This window comes from Meles meles, chromosome 19, assembly GCF_922984935.1.
Source record: "Meles meles chromosome 19, mMelMel3.1 paternal haplotype, whole genome shotgun sequence".
Classification (NCBI taxonomy): Eukaryota; Metazoa; Chordata; class Mammalia; order Carnivora; family Mustelidae; genus Meles; species Meles meles.
The window spans coordinates 50549684-50566249 of NC_060084.1; the positions used below are offsets into that span (position 1 = coordinate 50549684).

A 16566-nucleotide genomic window follows, 5' to 3' on the forward strand; every position below is an offset into this window, starting at 1 on the left:
CCAGGCGCCCCATCCCCTCACCCAGTCTTAACTATGATCAACTTCCTGCCACACCCGCCCCCCCTCCCCTGCCCACTACCACCTGATGGTGACAATTTGGTTTTTTTAGAGCTTTTTAAGATCAGATTTAAATGTTTTGAACTTAAATGTGCAGATCTGAGCTGTGACATTTTAAACCCTCATGGAACGGGCACCCCATCATGAGGCAGAGTCTTTCCCTCTTGCCTAAAAGCACCCCCCTTCATTTCTCTGCTGTTCCCTGGTGGAATGATGAAGTCACCTGGGTGGTGCGGCTGAGCGCTGACTCCTGCTTTCGGCTCAGGTGGTGATCTCCGTGAGATCAGGCCCCACGTCGGACTCCGCACTCAGCGGGGAGTCTGCTTGAGGACTTACTCTCTGTGCCCCTCTCCCTCAAATAATAAAGAAATCTTTAAAACATGCACACACGCACACACACGTGCATGCACACACACTCGCACATGCGTGCACACACAAAAAAGTTCTCACAGAGACATCAGGAGCTTCCCAGTGAACATTCACCCACAGGCTCCATGTGGAGTGTCCTGTTCAGGAAGCACCCACTCGGCTCTAATTCTGCTGGCCTGAGGTTTGCAGAACCTGGGCCACACCTGAAACTCAGTGCAGGGGGGAGGGAAGACCCCACACAAAGCCAGCTGCTTGGGTAAAGCCACCTCGTGGGCTCATGGACACCCCCAGGCCATGGCAGTGCACCCGGAATCTAGCTGGGACAGGATCCCGTGTTCCTGGGTCCTGTGGTGGATCCTTTCTAGATCTTTCCAGGGCCTGGGCCTGCCAAGCAAGAGGGGAAGTCCTGGGTGCTCCCATTCCTCTCGCTTTTTCAAATCTGAACTATTCCAAGCATTCTTGCAATGATAACAAAGGCTGCTACCCGGCTTCATCTAATCTTGACATTTTTGCCATATTTGCTTTAGATTTTGGAGAGAAGCAGCATGATGAGAGGATCGTGCGCAGCATAGTGGTTAAGGGCAGGGACTCTGAGCAAGCCTGCCTTGGCTCAGACCCCAGCCTGGCCCCTTTGCTGATTGAGGGTTTTGGGCGTGTTGGGCGCTGTTCTGAGCCTCCGTTTCCCCATCTACAGAACAGGGCTCATCAAGGTGCTTGCCTCGCAGGGATCTAGAGAAGATGAAATGGGTTCCTACAGGTGGAGCGCTTAAAGCCAGTGCTGGAGGGGCGCCTGGGTCAGTGGTCAGGTGTCTGCCTTCAGCCTAGGTCATGATCCCAGAATCCTGGGATCGAGCCCCACGCCAGGCTCCCTGATCAGTGCGGAATCTGCTTCTCCTTTTGCCCCTGGCCCTGCTTGTGTTCTCTCTCTCTCACTCTGTGCTAGCTCGCTCTCTCTCAAGTAAAATCTTTAAAAAAACCAACAACAAAACACACAGTGGTGGGCAGGCACCATCATCGTGGTTGTTACCGGTGATTCTGTATTTGCGAAGTTGCCTGCTCGAGAACACATGTAACTTGCAGATCAATACGGATGCACTTCCGTGGTCCCCAGAGGACTTGTGAAAAATTTGAGTGGCCCCGAGCGCATGTGCCTGCCGGGGTGGAACAAGGCCATGCTTTGCCGTCTTGGTTCAGCTCCCGTATTGTTGAGTGCCGTGGTTTTTCCGTGTCTAGGCTCTTTGTGGGGGTTTGCTGCTGAAAACAGCTCCTGGCATAGGACTGAAGTGCTCCCTGGTGTCTCCATGTGTGGGAAGGCCGGGATGCGCCCTCTGGAGAGAGCGTGTTTGTTCGAGAAACGTCCTTCAGGCCCGAGTCACAGAGCTGTTGGCCGTGGGCTTGGTGTTAACGAATCAACAGTTTATATTACATGAAGTGTCCATAAACGGAGACACAGTAGACTGAGGCTGTGTATCGCTGCGTTGATGAGCTTGTGAGCAAAGGCTCGCAGGAGGCCACCTGCCGCCTCCTGGGATCAGGGGCCCAGAATCCATGGCCACGCGCTCACGGCAACTGTGCGGAATGCAGGTGCCTCAGGTAACGAGAATTGACTGTGTTTTATGAGGTCCAGGTGTCAGTAAATTACGTCATGGGACGTCCCACATTGCCGTAGCACATACGACTGTGTAGCGCTCTACGCTGCGCTGTGTGGGTGTCACACATGGGATCACGTGTGGTGTCGTCTCACCTCCTCTTAAACTTGAGTTTGACCCCTTCTTTTCTTACCTCCTCACACGTGGGCTGGTCAGCCCCTGTCCTGGGCTCCCCACTCCCTCCCTCCCCCCATCCTTCTTGTCACGGACTTTCTTACAGCCTCTTATTCTCTCCACAGCTGGCCCCCAAAAGGACACTCCCCAAGTCCCCAGCTGGGGGCCCCGCGTAGACCTGGAGTGGACACCCCCTCCTTCCCTTCATGATTCGTTTGTAGCGCAGGTAACCGGCCAAGGGTCCCAGTTCGTGCCCGGAGGGGCACTTGCCCCTCCTTATACCTCCCTGGGCCCACCGTGACCTCGGGGGGAGGAAGGAACACCCCTTCTTGGCAGAACCTGGCTTAGAAACAATCTTCTGTCCCTCCCCCTCTGGTCTTGGCCCGGGGTCATCTGGACCATTCCCCTGCCTCCCTGCCGACTGCAGGTGGGATCTTCTCCTCATTTTCCCATTTTTTCCGGATTCTTTGCAGGTCTAGCCTCTCTGTCCCCTGGCGGGGCCTTCCCCTCCCACCCCACCCCTGCCCTGGACTGTTCGGGAAGGGAAGGGCTTGTAGGTCACAGAACCTGGTGGTGACTCGGGAAGAAGGAAGCAGAGGTGGGGCTGGGATCTGGAGCCAGAGAGAGCCTATTGTCACCACTGCCAAGTGCCGCCAGAGCCTGGGAAGGACCTCCAGGGACGGTCCCCATGGCCAGCTCTGGAAGGGAGAGTCACTGGTGTGTGTGTTCAGGGGGTGTTCCCGCCAGCTTTGCATGGCGTGTTCTAGGCAGGGCTTGTTGACCCAAGGCCCCCAGGGTATGCCTGTGTGTCCCACGGCCCTTGGGAGAGTGTGTGTCACAGTTTTGGCCCACCAGCACGTTTCTGGCAGAAGGGTCTTTTGCCTTTGTCAGATTCTCCAAGGTACTGTTCAGAGATGACCTGAGCCATTTAGGACCGTTGATATGCAGGGCAGACCCCTGTCACACTCTCGCTCTGAGCCAGACCCAGTCCCAGGGAGGCCCGGCAGCCCAGACTCAGGGTTTAAGGCCTGGCTCTGCCCCCTGCTGGCTGGGAGCTGAATGACAGGCTCTGGGCCCCCATTTATGGGTGTGTGAAGCACTCGGCTCGGGCCTACTTGTGATCAGGGCTCACTCTGTCTTGGTGGATGTCCTCACTGTGGGCATCACATGCTGGGGAAGAAGCAGGGGGAGAGGGGAAAGGTAGCGCTCTCTGGCTGGTCACCAGCCCCAGCCACATCCATAGGCTCAATGGAACAGAAAGTCTGACCTTCCAGAGACCTTGGTCCCAGGGAGCCATCCTGGGAGGGAGGGTCCTGGCACGCGCTGCCCACATCTAACCTTGTCTCCCTTGCCCTCTTCCTGCCCCCCTCCCTGCCCCCGGTTCAGTGGCGATGGATGATGAGGATGGGAGATGCTTACTAGACGTGATTTGGTGAGTAACGGACCCCCTCTGCCCTCCCTGTCTCCCCGCTTCCCCACCCCTCACCTCCTCAGTGTCTCTCCCCTTCTGTCTTTCAGTGACCCTCAGGCCCTCAATGACTTCCTACATGGATCCGAGAAGGTGAGTGTGGGAGTAGGCAGGGGTCTCCCTGGGCTAGGGGGCTGTGGAATTGGGGGGCTAAGAGACCTGTGCCCTGATTCAGTAGAATCTGCCTCATGCCTTCTGGGAGCTGGGCCCTTGGGTTATGGAAAGAGCAAAAGAGATGACAAATCCCTGCCCTCACGCCCTATACGTTTCCTTAGTAAACAGAGCAGTAACTGCTCAAGGGGATCTCAGACAGAACCCTGCAGCGCAGGATAAGAGATAAGAATGTCACCCGCACAATGGAAATGGTTTAAAACAAAGCGCGAATGGGGGCTGGGGTGGTGGCTTCTTTAGCTAGCGTGGGCAGGGAGGCGACCTTGAAGGCGACCTTGAAGGATCCCATGGAGGCCCCCATGGTGCTCTGGGCAGGGGAGGAACAGGTGGAAATGCAGGAAAACTTGCCGTGTTCGAGGAGCAGAAAGAAGACTGGTGTGGTGGGACGGAAGGGCAACTAGCAGTGGTGAGACCGTCATGAGCAGAAGTCACAGGACATGCAGGTCCTGGAACAAAGTGGGGCAGAGTGGAAGTGCTGAGCCACGAGGAGGTGTATTGGTTATCTAGGGCCATGTAAGAAATTATCCCAGCACTTAGTGACTTATAACAACTTGTTGGCGCTCTCCCAGTTTTGAGGGTCGGGGCTCAGGGAGCGGTTCAGCTGCGTCCCTTTGGCTCGGGGTCTGTCCTGAGGTTGCCCGCTACAGACAGACATTCAACGGGCACCCGTGTGGATGCCAGGCCCTGTTCTGGCACTAGAGACGTCCCTGGGAATTGGCCCGGTCCCTGCCCTCCCGGAGACGGCTGTGGCATGGCACGCTGGGTGCCCGGACGGTGGGGCATGCCGGCGACTTGGGCTGCCCAGAGGAAGGAGTGACTGAGGGGGGACAGGCAGCTTTTGGGAGGAGGCGGTGACAGTGACGGGTCCTGACGGACCTGCTGCTGGAGAGGTGAAGGGGGAAGACGGGGCATGGCTTGGGCAAAGGCATGAAGGCAAGATTCTTGGGTTTTGAACACGCTGCCAAGCCCCGTTCTTTGGGGCCTCTGTTCTAGAGGGGCAGTGCCCCGTACTCTTTGTCCCCCACCCCAACCCCGTCTTTGTCCTTTGATCCAGTGTAACTTTAAATTGGTTTTTGTTCTAGAGCAAGGCCTGTGGGCTGTCTGGCTGACTGGCTGACTGTTGACCTTGGGTGGGGGCGGGTTTTGTTGCAGCTCGATGGTGATGACCTCCTGGATAACCCCGGGGAAGCCCAAAGTGCCTTCTATGAAGGTCCTGGGGTAAGTGGCCCAGGGGTTCTGGGAGGGCCCCAGCCTCTTGGTCATGGCTCCTGTTGCCCCTGGTGGTGGCAGGCGGGAGGGAGGGAGGTCCTAATGGTGAGAGGGAAGGGCCCATGATTGTCCCCCTGGGGCATGTTGCCAGGCGGAGGGTTGGGGTAAGGGGGGGTCAGTCACTGACAGCAGTGTGGGGCAAGAGGGGAGCCACAGTGGGATGGTCTGGCTCTGCCTACAGGCTTCTCGGGAAGAGGTGAGGGTCCTGGGAGTTGGACAGGTGCCAGCTCTGGGGCTCACTGGGGGACACTGTTCTCGGGAGCAGAGAGTGTGGGGGCCTGGGGGCCTGTCCCTGCTTAGCCACGGTGGGGTGGGATATGACTTAGGGGAAGGGGATCAAGTAATGCAGACCTCCGTCTCCATCTGGAAAACCAGGGCGGGGGGAGGGGTGATGAGCCGAGCCCAGAGTGGGGACAGCAGTGGACATTAACTGAGCACCTACTGTATGCCTGCCTGTGCCTCTTGTCCTTCCCCCTCTGCCTCCCCTTCTGCTGCTGCTTCTTTCTCTCCCCCCACCTCCTTTCTCCCGCCTCCCCACCCCCCAGCTCTCTCCCCTCTCCCTCATGGTCACCATAACTAGGATTCACTGAACGCTTACTATGTGCCACCAAGTCCCTTTCAGTGTTTTTTATTTAGTGCCCACAACTCTAATAGTATATGCGGAACAGTTCATTTTTCGTAGTATAAACACCTATAAAGTCCTTGATCAGGTTCTCCCGGATGTGAGGTCAGCAAATGTCACACCCGTCCTGGGAGGCTGGTTTGGTTGTGGCCATTTAGTGGTGAAGAACTCAGAACTGCCTGGTTCTGGGTTGGGGGCTGAGTAGGGACCCCCTCCTCCCAAGCACTCCCCTCCTTTCGTCTGGGAAAGGAGGATGGGGTAGTGCCCACCTCACTGAGCCTGTTACCGACAATGACAACACGGAAGGCGTAATCGTAATGTTAGGTGAGGGTTTCTCGCACACCTGCGGGTGTCAGGTACCGCGGTCAGCCCTCCGTGTGATTGGCCTCCCGTCCTTTTAAACTCCCAAGTTTTTATCTATTCTCTGGTCCAATAGCAGTGGGGGTTCCGTGCTCTACGCATAATTACCACTCGTGTGGTATTTGCTCAAATAGTCACACGCGTATCGATTGTGCTCCTCCTGGATCGCGATCTGGGACAGCGTGGGGGTCCCAAAGACGGGTTGGACTCAGCGCCGCCCGCACAAAACCAAGTTCACGGTGGTAGCTGCGGCTGCCATTAACACAGCCGTGGTCTCTTATCCGAAACCCTTGGGTCCAGGCGCATTTCAGAATTCAGAATTTTCCAGATGCCAGGAAGGTGATGCAGAATGTCACGTAGCACGCTCGCTCACCTTCCTGTGGTCAAAAAGAGTCCCGTCATGTGGACAAATCATGGCCTTCCCCAAGAGCGCTACTGCGTCACTTTTGGTCAGGTTTTACTCTGGAAGAGTTAGGAAGACATTTGCATTTTTCAGATTGCTTTGAAATTTGACATTTGCAAGTCTCAAATTGCTTTGGAATTGCAGATTAAGTATTATGGGCCCTTCTGGCTTTTTAAAGGATTGGCTTTATTCCATCCTACGGATGTGTACGGACAGGGTGACAGGCCAGACTGAGCCCGGTTGTACGGCTCAGTGGAGCTGGGATTTGAACCTAGGTCCAGCCCCTTCCAGATGGAATATTCTCTCTGCCTGTACTGCTCGGGCAGCACGGGTCCTGTTGGTTCAGCCGTGCCCGGAGCCAGCCCCTCGCTAACCTCCGCTCTTCCCTTCCCATCTTACCTGGCCTCCAGCTCCACGTGCAAGAAGCTTCTGGCAACCACTTGAGCCCAGAGCCCACGCAGCCGGCCCCCAGCGTGGACCTAGATTTCCTGGAGGATGCGATCCTGGGGTCACCGGCCACAGGGGGCGGCGGCGGGGGCGGTGGCGGCGCCGACCAGCCCTGTGACATCCTCCAGCAGAGCCTCCAAGAGGCCAACATCACTGAGCAGACACTTGAGGCTGAGGCCGAGCTGGACCTGGGTCCCTTCCAGCTGCCCACCCTCCAGCCTGCAGATGGTGGAGCCGGCCCAGCCGGTGCCGGAGGGGCCGCTGCCGTGGCCGCTGGGCCCCAGGCTCTGTTCCCTGGCGGCCCCGACCTGCTGGGGCTGCAGGCCCCGCCCACCGTGCTGACCCACCAGGCCCTGGTGCCGCCCCAGGACGTGGTCAACAAGGCCTTGAGCGTCCAGCCCTTCCTACAGCCCGTGGGCCTGGGCAATGTGACCCTGCAGCCCATCCCAGGCCTCCAGGGCCTGCCCAACGGCAGCCCCGGGGGCGCCACGGCAGCCACGCTTGGCCTGGCCCCCATCCAGGTGGTGGGCCAGCCCGTCATGGCACTCAACCCGCCCACCTCCCAGCTCCTCGCCAAGCAGGTGCCTGTCAGCGGCTATCTGGCCTCGGCAGCCGGCCCCTCAGAACCTGTGACCTTGGCATCTGCCGGCGTCTCGCCCCAGGGGGCTGGCCTGGTCATCCAGAAGAACCTCCCCACGGCCGTGGCCACCACGCTCAACGGGAACTCGGTGTTTGGAGGGGCAGGGGCGGCCACGGCGGCAGCCGGCGGGGCGCCCTCGGGGCAACCGCTGGCGGTGGCCCCTGGCCTTGGCACATCACCACTGGTCCCAGCGCCCAACGTGATCCTGCATCGCACGCCCACACCCATCCAGCCCAAGCCTGCCGGCGTGCTGCCCCCCAAGCTCTACCAGCTGACGCCCAAGCCCTTCGCCCCGGCGGGCACCACGCTCACCATCCAAGGCGAGGCGGGGGGCCTCCCGCAGCAGCCCAAGGCCCCCCAGAACCTGACTTTCATGGCAGCAGGCAAGGCCGGCCAGAATGTGGTGCTGTCGGGCTTCCCCGCACCCGCGCTGCAGGCGAACGTCTTCAAGCAGCCTCCTGCCACTACGACTGGGGCCGCTCCGCCCCAGCCCCCCGGGGCCCTGAGCAAGCCCATGAGCGTCCACCTCTTGAATCAAGGCAGCAGCATCGTCATCCCCGCGCAGCACATGCTGCCGGGCCAGAACCAGTTCCTGCTGCCGGGCGCGCCTGCCGTCCAGCTCCCCCAGACGCTCTCGGCCCTGCCCACCAACGTTGGCGGGCAGATCCTGGCCGCCGCGGCCCCCCACGCGGGCGGGCAGCTCATCGCAAACCCCATTCTCACCAACCAGAACCTGGCGGGGCCGTTGAGCCTGGGCCCCGTGCTGGCCCCCCACTCCGGGGCCCACAGTGCCGCCCACATCCTCTCGGCTGCCCCCATCCAGGTGGGCCAGCCAGCGCTCTTCCAGATGCCTGTGTCGCTGGCCGCGGGCAGTCTGCCCACGCAGAGCCAGCCGGCCCCCACCGGCCCTGCTGCCACAACTGTCCTCCAGGGGGTCACTCTGCCCCCCAGCGCCGTGGCCATGCTCAACACCCCCGACGGGCTGGTACAGCCGACCACCCCTGCCGCCACGGGGGAGGCCACGCCTGTTCTTGCAGTGCAGACGGCCCCCCAGGCACCCCCGGCGGTCAGCACCCCGCTGCCTTTGGGCCTCCAGCAGCCACCGGCGCAGCAGCAGCAACAGCAGCAGCAGCAGCCACCGCCGCCGCCCCCGCAGGCCCCTACCCCTCAGGCCGCAGCCCCGCCTCAGGCCACCACCCCACAGCCCAGCCCAGGCCTGGCGTCCAGCCCAGAGAAGATCGTCCTGGGACAGCCGCCCTCTGCCGCCACCACGGCCATCCTCACTCAGGACTCCCTGCAGATGTTCCTGCCCCAGGTAACTGGGGATGGGCTGGCAGGGACGTGGGGAGGGGGGCGGGCAGGGGACGGGGCTGTGCTGCAGAGAGGGGCCAGAGCTGGAGCTGAAACCATGTGCGGTGGAGGCAGCGACTGGGGAGGGGCTGGCGGGGTCGGAAGAGCATCTCCGAGGTGGCACCCCTGTGCCCAGTGCGTGCATCCCCTTGGGGGAAGCCACGGGGTGACGGACTGACACAGGCAAGGAGGGGGCCCAACTGGCTCCCAGACTGACCATTCATCCTCCTGCTGGAGGGCACAAGAATCACAGAGAGAACGGGCAAGACAAGGACAGACAGACAGACAGATAGGGCGGGTGGCTATGGGCTGGAAGATGGGCGGGGCCCTGGGCAGAAGGAGCTGGGGTTGCGGCCTCCCTGGTGCCTGGATCCCGGGGCGCCTGGCCACCCTGCCCTCTGCGCCCAGCCCCTCGGTGCCCCTCGGCCCAGTTCCCACCACCCTGCTCTCTGGAGTCTTGGGGAGGCTGGGGTCTTGGGGAGGCCGCGGGTCCACACGGTGGCCTTCTGACCCGGTGCGGGCTCCCCGTTTCAGGAGAGGAGCCAGCAGCCCCTCTCCGCAGACGGCCCCCACCTCTCCGTGCCCGCCTCGGTCATAGTCAGCGCCCCGCCTCCCGCCCAAGACCCAGCCCCGAGCACCCCCATCGCCAAAGGAGCTGGCCTCGGCCCTCAGGCCCCCGACAGCCAGGCTTCCCCAGCGCCGGCCCCCCAGGTAGACAAATCCCAGCAGCCTCTGTCCCAGCTCAGGCGGAGCCTTGCCCCTGCGACCCCTCCTCCCGCTCACTCCTCCCTGCTCTGGCTGCCCTGCCTTGCCTCTCTGTCTTGCTGGCTTGGGAAAGGTGCTCCTTCACTCCCCAGATAGTTCCCAAGGGTCTTCTGACAGTCATGGACTCCTAGGACCCAGGCCACACTGAGGGGAGCCCACACTAGGCAGAGGGACACACGGCAGGCAGGTGTTTGCTAGAATTCTCATTTTCATATCCAGGTAAGCAGGACATTCAGAGGGCTCCTATCTCAAAAGCTACCAGAGGTCTCGCTGAAAAGCCCGTTCCCCTGAACCACAGCCCCTTGCTTTCTCCGAGGGCGGTTTCTTGCACGTGCGCACACACACACACATACACACGGACGAGGTGAATGGCACCGATTCTTTCCCTCCCGTTGTTACAAATGCGGTAACATACTAGGCAGCTCTGCGCCTTTGATCATTGAAAGATTCATCTTGGAGACGGTACTTCTTCTTCCTTCTTCCGTATGACCGCACGGTACTCCCGCTGTCAGATGGTTAGGTCACTTCCAGTCTTTAGCTGTGATGAGTGAAGCCGTGGAGGATGACTGTACATATGTCACTGTTTTTGAAGAGGAAAGTGCTGGGTCCGTCAGAGGCCACTTGCACGGGCAGTGTTGATGGATGCTGCCAGATTGCTCCCTGGGGAGTTACCATTGGGTTTGTCCTTGATCGGTAGTCTGGTGCCTGTGCCTGTTCTTCCATAACCTCCACAGTATATTGAAGTTAGCTGATCTTGTGAAAAGCGACTCCTTGTTTTGTTTTAATTTGCTTTTCTTTTACTGTGAATGAGGTGAGGCAGGTTTTCTTAGATGTGGAGCTGTTTGTGTTTTCTCTGGAATCATCAGCCCATACCCCTTGCCAACTTTAAACTTAGGGTGAGCGGTCCTATTCTTGTTGATTTGTAGAAACTCTTTACATATTAGGAAAATTCGACTTTGTCTCATATGAGTCATAAGTACATGAGAGTTTAGAGAGAGCCCCTTTTATTCTGGAGGGGTGGGTTTTAGACTCTTTTAGAAAAGACTGGTGGATAGGTAGGGGAGGTAGGTAAAAGGAAGAAGAGGGAATGACATCAGCAAGGTCAGGGTGGCAGAAAGCAGCATGGGCTTTGGCCTTAAACAGCCATGATTTCACTCTCCAGTTCTGCTACTTGCCATGTGACCTTAAGCAACCAGGTTCCTGTTTCCTTAAACAGATTCTTTGGGGAAGGAGGGCACTTAGTATGTGCCTGGCCTTGTGCTGAGAGCAATTCCCTGTAACTACTGGACCTTGACATCCTCATCTGGAAAATGGGAATAATACTTTTTTAGAGGCCTATTAGGAGTGAGTGAGTTAACATATGCTAGCACGGAGTAAGGCCTCAAGAAATACTTGTTATTATCATTATTATTGTTGTCGGGTAGAACAGGATCTGGTCCAGATTCACACAGTCTAGTGGGACACGGGGCCAAGGTGGCCTCAGGCCATCTCTCCCCCAGGAGGAGAAAGAAGCAGAAGTGGAGGGACAAGAGGTCAGGAGTCGCTTGGCCTTTGAGTGACTCAAGTTGGAAGCAGCGTCTCTAGAGTGGGTCCAGTACTGGCCTAGGTCCCTCCAGCAAGTGGCTTCCCCTCCCTGAGCCTTCCACAATCAGCTGTACTGGGGGGTTGTAGAACTGGGTAAATCAGTGGTGGAAATCATTTATTGATGAAATCAAGCATACTCACAGGAGTCCGCCCAGCACATGAGGCTCCATGCTGAGTGTGCTGCAGTGCAATCAAAGGGAGAGAATGTTCTCGGAGATGTGGGTCAGTTGCAGGGAAAGAGCCCAGGAGATGAAAGCATTGAAGGGAGCAGGGTCCCCATGAGGGGACAGGGGAGGAATCCACTCTAGGGAAAGTGGGGAGAAACTGCCTCGGGGAGGGGGGAGTGGCGTATTTAAGCCCAGGCCCCAAGAAAGAGAAATTGTGGGGAGGGGCAATAGCATGTGCAAAGGCCCTGAGGCAAGGACAAGCTTGGGATGTCAAGGAATGGAAAGTAGGCTGGAGGGGAGTGGAGGGAGGTGGGATCAGAGAGGTTGGCAGTGCCTCGTGGCCAAACCAGTGGAGGGCTTTCAGCTGGACTGTGGCATGGGCTGGTGGTAACGATTTTCAGCGATCCCTCTGGCTTTCATCGGAAAATGGTTTGGTGGGCAAAAAGAATGAAGTCCAGAGACCCACCTTGTGGGTCAAGGTGACAGAGCTTCAAAGACCAGGGTGGTCACAGCAATGACGGAGGGACGCTGGAGGATTCGGGCCGTAATCTGGAGCTTGCTTTGGGGATTGGAGGCATGAAGAGGAGAGCATCATGGTAAAAACTAAAGTGCATCATAACATTTCTGTTCTAAGTGCTATTCAGAACCCTTTCCAAGCATTGTCTCATTGAGAGCTCGCATCAGGCAGGTGGAAGATATTCTCCTTATTTTACAGATGAGGAAACTGAGGCACAGAGATCAAGTAGCTTGCCCTAGGTTACCCAGCTGGTAGGACCTGGATTTGAACCTGAATGGTTCGTGGCCAGAACAGCTGAGGTCTGGAGAAAGCCAGACCTGAACGTGAATTGCAGCTCTGCTCAGCATCAAACGCCCCCGGGACACGGTCTACCTGTCCGCTAAGTGGGAGTAGAGCCGCCGACCTCACGGCAGCTCTGCACAGAGTCGGCTGCGTTTCGATGAGCAGAGATACCTGGCATTTGCAGTAAGAGTAGTAACGAAGCTGCGGATGGTCTTTAAGAGGAGAGGTCAGCTATGCCCATGAGCTGATCCTGGTCACCCCCTCGCAGGCCGGCGCCGGGCTGGACACGTGGTCACCCCGCTGCCCCTTTCGTGCCTGCAACCCCGCACAGCATGACGGGAGTTCTTGATGAGTGTTTGTTGGGGAAGCAGGTGGATGGAGGGGTGGGGGTAGGGGGGTGGATGATGGATGGATGGATGGACGGACGGACAGGTGGACAGGTGGGTGAGTGGATTGTCCGAAGAATACAGACGCACATAAATACCAGCGACGTACAAACTTGGTGTGCGTGTGTGTGTGTGCGTGCACATGCGTGTGTGCTTGCGCGTGCATAAGAGCCGCTCCCAGACTGGAGGTGGGTCCTTCACGCAGCCCCCCATTCCCCTGGCGCATGCTTCATACCCAGCCTTTTGCAGGGAGGTACAGGGGAGGCAGCCCTGCCCTCTCAGGGCTCATGCTCCAGGGATGGGTTTTGTCGTCAATATCCCAGCTCTTGTAATTGGCCCTTGATGGGGGCCCCAAGTGTCTTTTCAGGGAGAGAACACTGACCATCCTACTCAGGAGGCTTAAGGCATGCTGTGTGTGGCTTACAGTAGGCTTAACACACACACACACGCTTTGTTGTTGTGATTCAAAGAGCGTTACCCAGACGTGGTTTTGAAAATTGGGTTTACAAACAAAGGACACATGGGGTAAGTGAGTCTTCCTGTTTGTGGAATTTCTGGCCCTTTTCCGCCCCCCCCCCCCCCCGTTGGCCCCTAACCCCCATGGATTTCCCTGTGGAGCCCCACCGTGTCCTTATCACACAGGCACTAGGGACACTTGGGGCCGGGTCGTTCTGTGTTGTCAGGGGGCTGTCCTGAGCACGGTAGCACCCCTAAGCCTCCAACTGTTTGTTGCCGGCAGCGGCCCTGCTGCAGGTGGGACAGCAATGGCAATCGCTGGAGATTGCCAGGTGTCGCCTGAGAGACGGAGTCATCTGGGTGGGGCACCGCCATCCTGTGCATATGACAGACCTCCCTTGTCTGAGCTCGGAGCCAGCCAGACGTGACAGCCTGCGTGTGCACGTGTTCCCTCCTTACATGCAGAAGCACACTGTCCCGTTCTTCCGTACCGCGCTTTGTTCGATCGGCCAGATCTCTTGGACCACCGACTTGCATGAGAATCCCACTCGACACCACCCCGGGATGCGCGCGTGCGTGTGTGTGTACATGTACATATCACCAAAACAGCTTTCACAGGATAATACCGTGTGCGATGCACGCTGATATTTTGTATTTGGTTTCCTCTGTTCTTATTCTTTTTATTCTTTTTTTAAGATTTTATTTATTTATTTGAGAGAGAGAGAGAATAAGCGGGGGAGGGTCAGAGGGAGAAGCAGGCTTCTGCTGAGCAGGGAGCCTGATGCGCGACTGGATCTTGGGACTCCAGGATCCTGACCTGAGCTGAAGGCAGATGTTTAGCCTACTGAGCCACCCAGGCACCCCTCCTCTGTTCTTTATAAATGCTGGTCATGACCCACCAAAATGCCAGGAACCATGACTCACAGGCGCTAGGTGTGATTTGAAAGCCACCGTCTAGGGTAGTCATTAGGCACTAGGACTCCAAAATTCCAACTCTGCCACTTACAGGCTCAGTGACCTTAGCCGAGTCCCCTGCCTCTGTGTGCCTCAGTTTTCTTCCCTGAAAATAAGGGTGAGGAAAACAGCATTTAGGTCACGGTGTTGTCGTGAGGAATAAATAAGCTAATACACGTTGAGGTGCTTGAATGGGGTCAGGCACACTGAAAATGCCTCAAACCAAAGGAAGCCAGGGAAACACTACAAAGGGCCGTGGGTAAACATATTAGGCTTTGCACACGAGCTGCCCCAGACCACACATCAATGAGTGAGCACAGACCTGTTTCAATAAAACTTTATTTATGGCTACCGAAATTTGAATTTCATATCATTGTCACCAATTACAATCTATTCTTTTGATTTCTTTTCCACCATTTTTGAAAAGATTTATTTGTTTATTTCAGAGAGAAGAGAGAGAGAAAGTACGCATGCACATGGGGGTAGAGACAGGGAAATGGAGAGAGAGAAACTCAAGCAGACTTCCTGCTGAGCGCGGAGCAAAACCCGGGGCTCGATCTCACAACCCTGAGATCATGCCCCGAGCTGAAATCCAGAGTCGGGTGCTTAACCGACTGAGCCACCCAGACGCCCCTCTCTCCCAGCATTTAAAAATGTAAAACCCGCTTTCAGCCTGTGGGCCATGCAAAATGACAGGCCAGGCAGGCCAGGCCGGCTGGAGTTGGAAAGTTTGCTGCCGTCTTACTATCTGTCATTACACGGACCCACCGTGACTGACTGACTCGGTTCCCGACTCAAGGGAGAGCACTCCAGGTGGTTTCCCGTGTGTGTCAACAAATAACCTGACTCTTCGGGTGCCTGGGCTTTTGCACGTATGTGTGGGTAAATTTCTAGAAACAGAACGGCTGGTTCAGAGGGTGTAAGTGCTTCCAGGACCCAGGTCTATGGAAAGTGCGAACCCTGTCAGCCTCCTTGGGGTTTATGCCTGTGCAGGCTTCTTCCGGAAGCTTCATCAGCCCCAGATCAGTACGCGCTCTGCTCCCCGCCAGGCTGCGGGGTAGCACCCCTCTATGCTTTCTGTTGAATCTGCGTGAATCCGAACGCATCTCGCTAGCTCTAGCTGGGCAGCTGGAATTTCCTGGTGAACAGTTCCCTTGTGTGGTAGTTTTTTGTTTTGTTTTTTTTTTTCTTAAAGATTTTTATTTCAGAGAGAGAGCGAGCATGAGCCGGGGGAGGGGAAAAGGGAGGAGCAAACGCCCCACTGGCAGGGAGCCCGATGCGGGGCTCAATCCCAGGACCCTGAGATCATAACCTGAGCCAAAGGCAGAGGCTTAGCCCACTGAGCCACCCAGGCACCCCTGAAGTTTTCTTTTAGCCTAATTTTTTTTTTTCCAGCCATTTAAAACATTTTAAATTTTAGAATTAGGTATCACCTTCACATGACTCAATCATCAAAAAGCAGTTTTGGGTTTTTTTTGAGAGAGAGAAAGAGAGAGCCTAAGCAGGAGGAGGGGCAGAGGGAAAGAGAGAGAGGACCTTAAGCATGGAGCCCAACATGGGACTTGATCTCACGACCCTCCTAAAATCATGACCTGAGCCAAAATCAAAGAGTTGGACACTTCATGGATTAGCCACCCAGGTGCTCCAAAAAGCATTTTTTTTTTTTTTTTTTTTAAGTAAGGGGATTGGGTAAGCATCTGCCTTCAGCTCAGGTCATGATCTTGGGTCCTGGGATCAAGTCCCACATCGGGCTCTCTGCTCAGCAGGGAGCCTGCTTCTCCCTCTCCCTCTACCTGCCTCCCCCTGCTTGTGCTCTTTCTCGCACTCTCTCTCTCTGTGTCAAAAAATAAATGAAATCTTTAAAAAATTTTTTAGAAAGGGAAAGTGTCCCAAAGCCGTGCCTACGTTCCCAGCCCACCTGCCCCTCCAGAAAACCAGTTACTTAGCTGCCGTCTATCTTTCCAGTTGCTCGCGCAGGCACAGCCAAGAGTAAAAATGGGTTTACCTTTCTCTCCCGTTTCTGTCTGCCCAGAAGGTAGCACATTGTGTCCTAGCTTTGTCAGCATGGGGAGAGTTTCCTTGATCTCGTTAGAGTGGTATCCTTCCTCTCCCCTGGAAATGCTGTTTAAATGCACACCAGCCAAGTCCGGGCTTTGTCCCTCCCCACACAGCTGTAGTAAACAACTTGCTGACCCATCATTTCCTACATGTGCACGTGCGTCTGTTACATCATTTCCCGGAAGCAGGTTTGCTGGATCAAAGCGAGTGTGTTCTTGTAATTTGTGTAGCTGCTTCTGAATTGCTTTGTCCTGAAGTTGTGGCAAATTGTGCCAGTAACCCTCAGAGGCAGTAGAAGAGGGTGTCTTTATGAGACATGCCTTGTTCCTAATGCAGTGAGTGAAGAAGGTTCCAGAAGGTGCTTTCAATGGGCATTACTCATATTACAAATGAGGGTGGAGTATCTCTTGGACTGTCGAAGCCTTCCGTGTTTCCTTCTCTCTGCACTGTCCGATCATGTCCTTGGCCATTTTTTCTC

At 56.6% G+C, this 16566-nt stretch overlaps 1 protein-coding gene across 3 annotated transcripts in view; it reads left to right on the forward strand.

Moving 5' to 3' along the window:
* BICRA (BRD4 interacting chromatin remodeling complex associated protein) overlaps positions 1-16566 on the forward strand; it is a 78922-nt gene that overhangs the window by 50372 nt on the left and 11984 nt on the right. For 2 of the 3 annotated variants that reach the window (XM_045987288.1, XM_045987287.1), the window contains exons 2-7: positions 2315-2415; positions 3576-3621; positions 3708-3750; positions 4981-5046; positions 6893-8884; positions 9454-9630. In XM_045987288.1, coding sequence (XP_045843244.1) covers positions 3581-3621; positions 3708-3750; positions 4981-5046; positions 6893-8884; positions 9454-9630 — 2319 coding nt within the window. In that variant the 5' untranslated portion in view covers positions 2315-2415; positions 3576-3580. The remainder of the gene's footprint in view (positions 1-2314; positions 2416-3575; positions 3622-3707; positions 3751-4980; positions 5047-6892; positions 8885-9453; positions 9631-16566) is intronic. The other variant, XM_045987289.1, reaches the window with a different exon arrangement.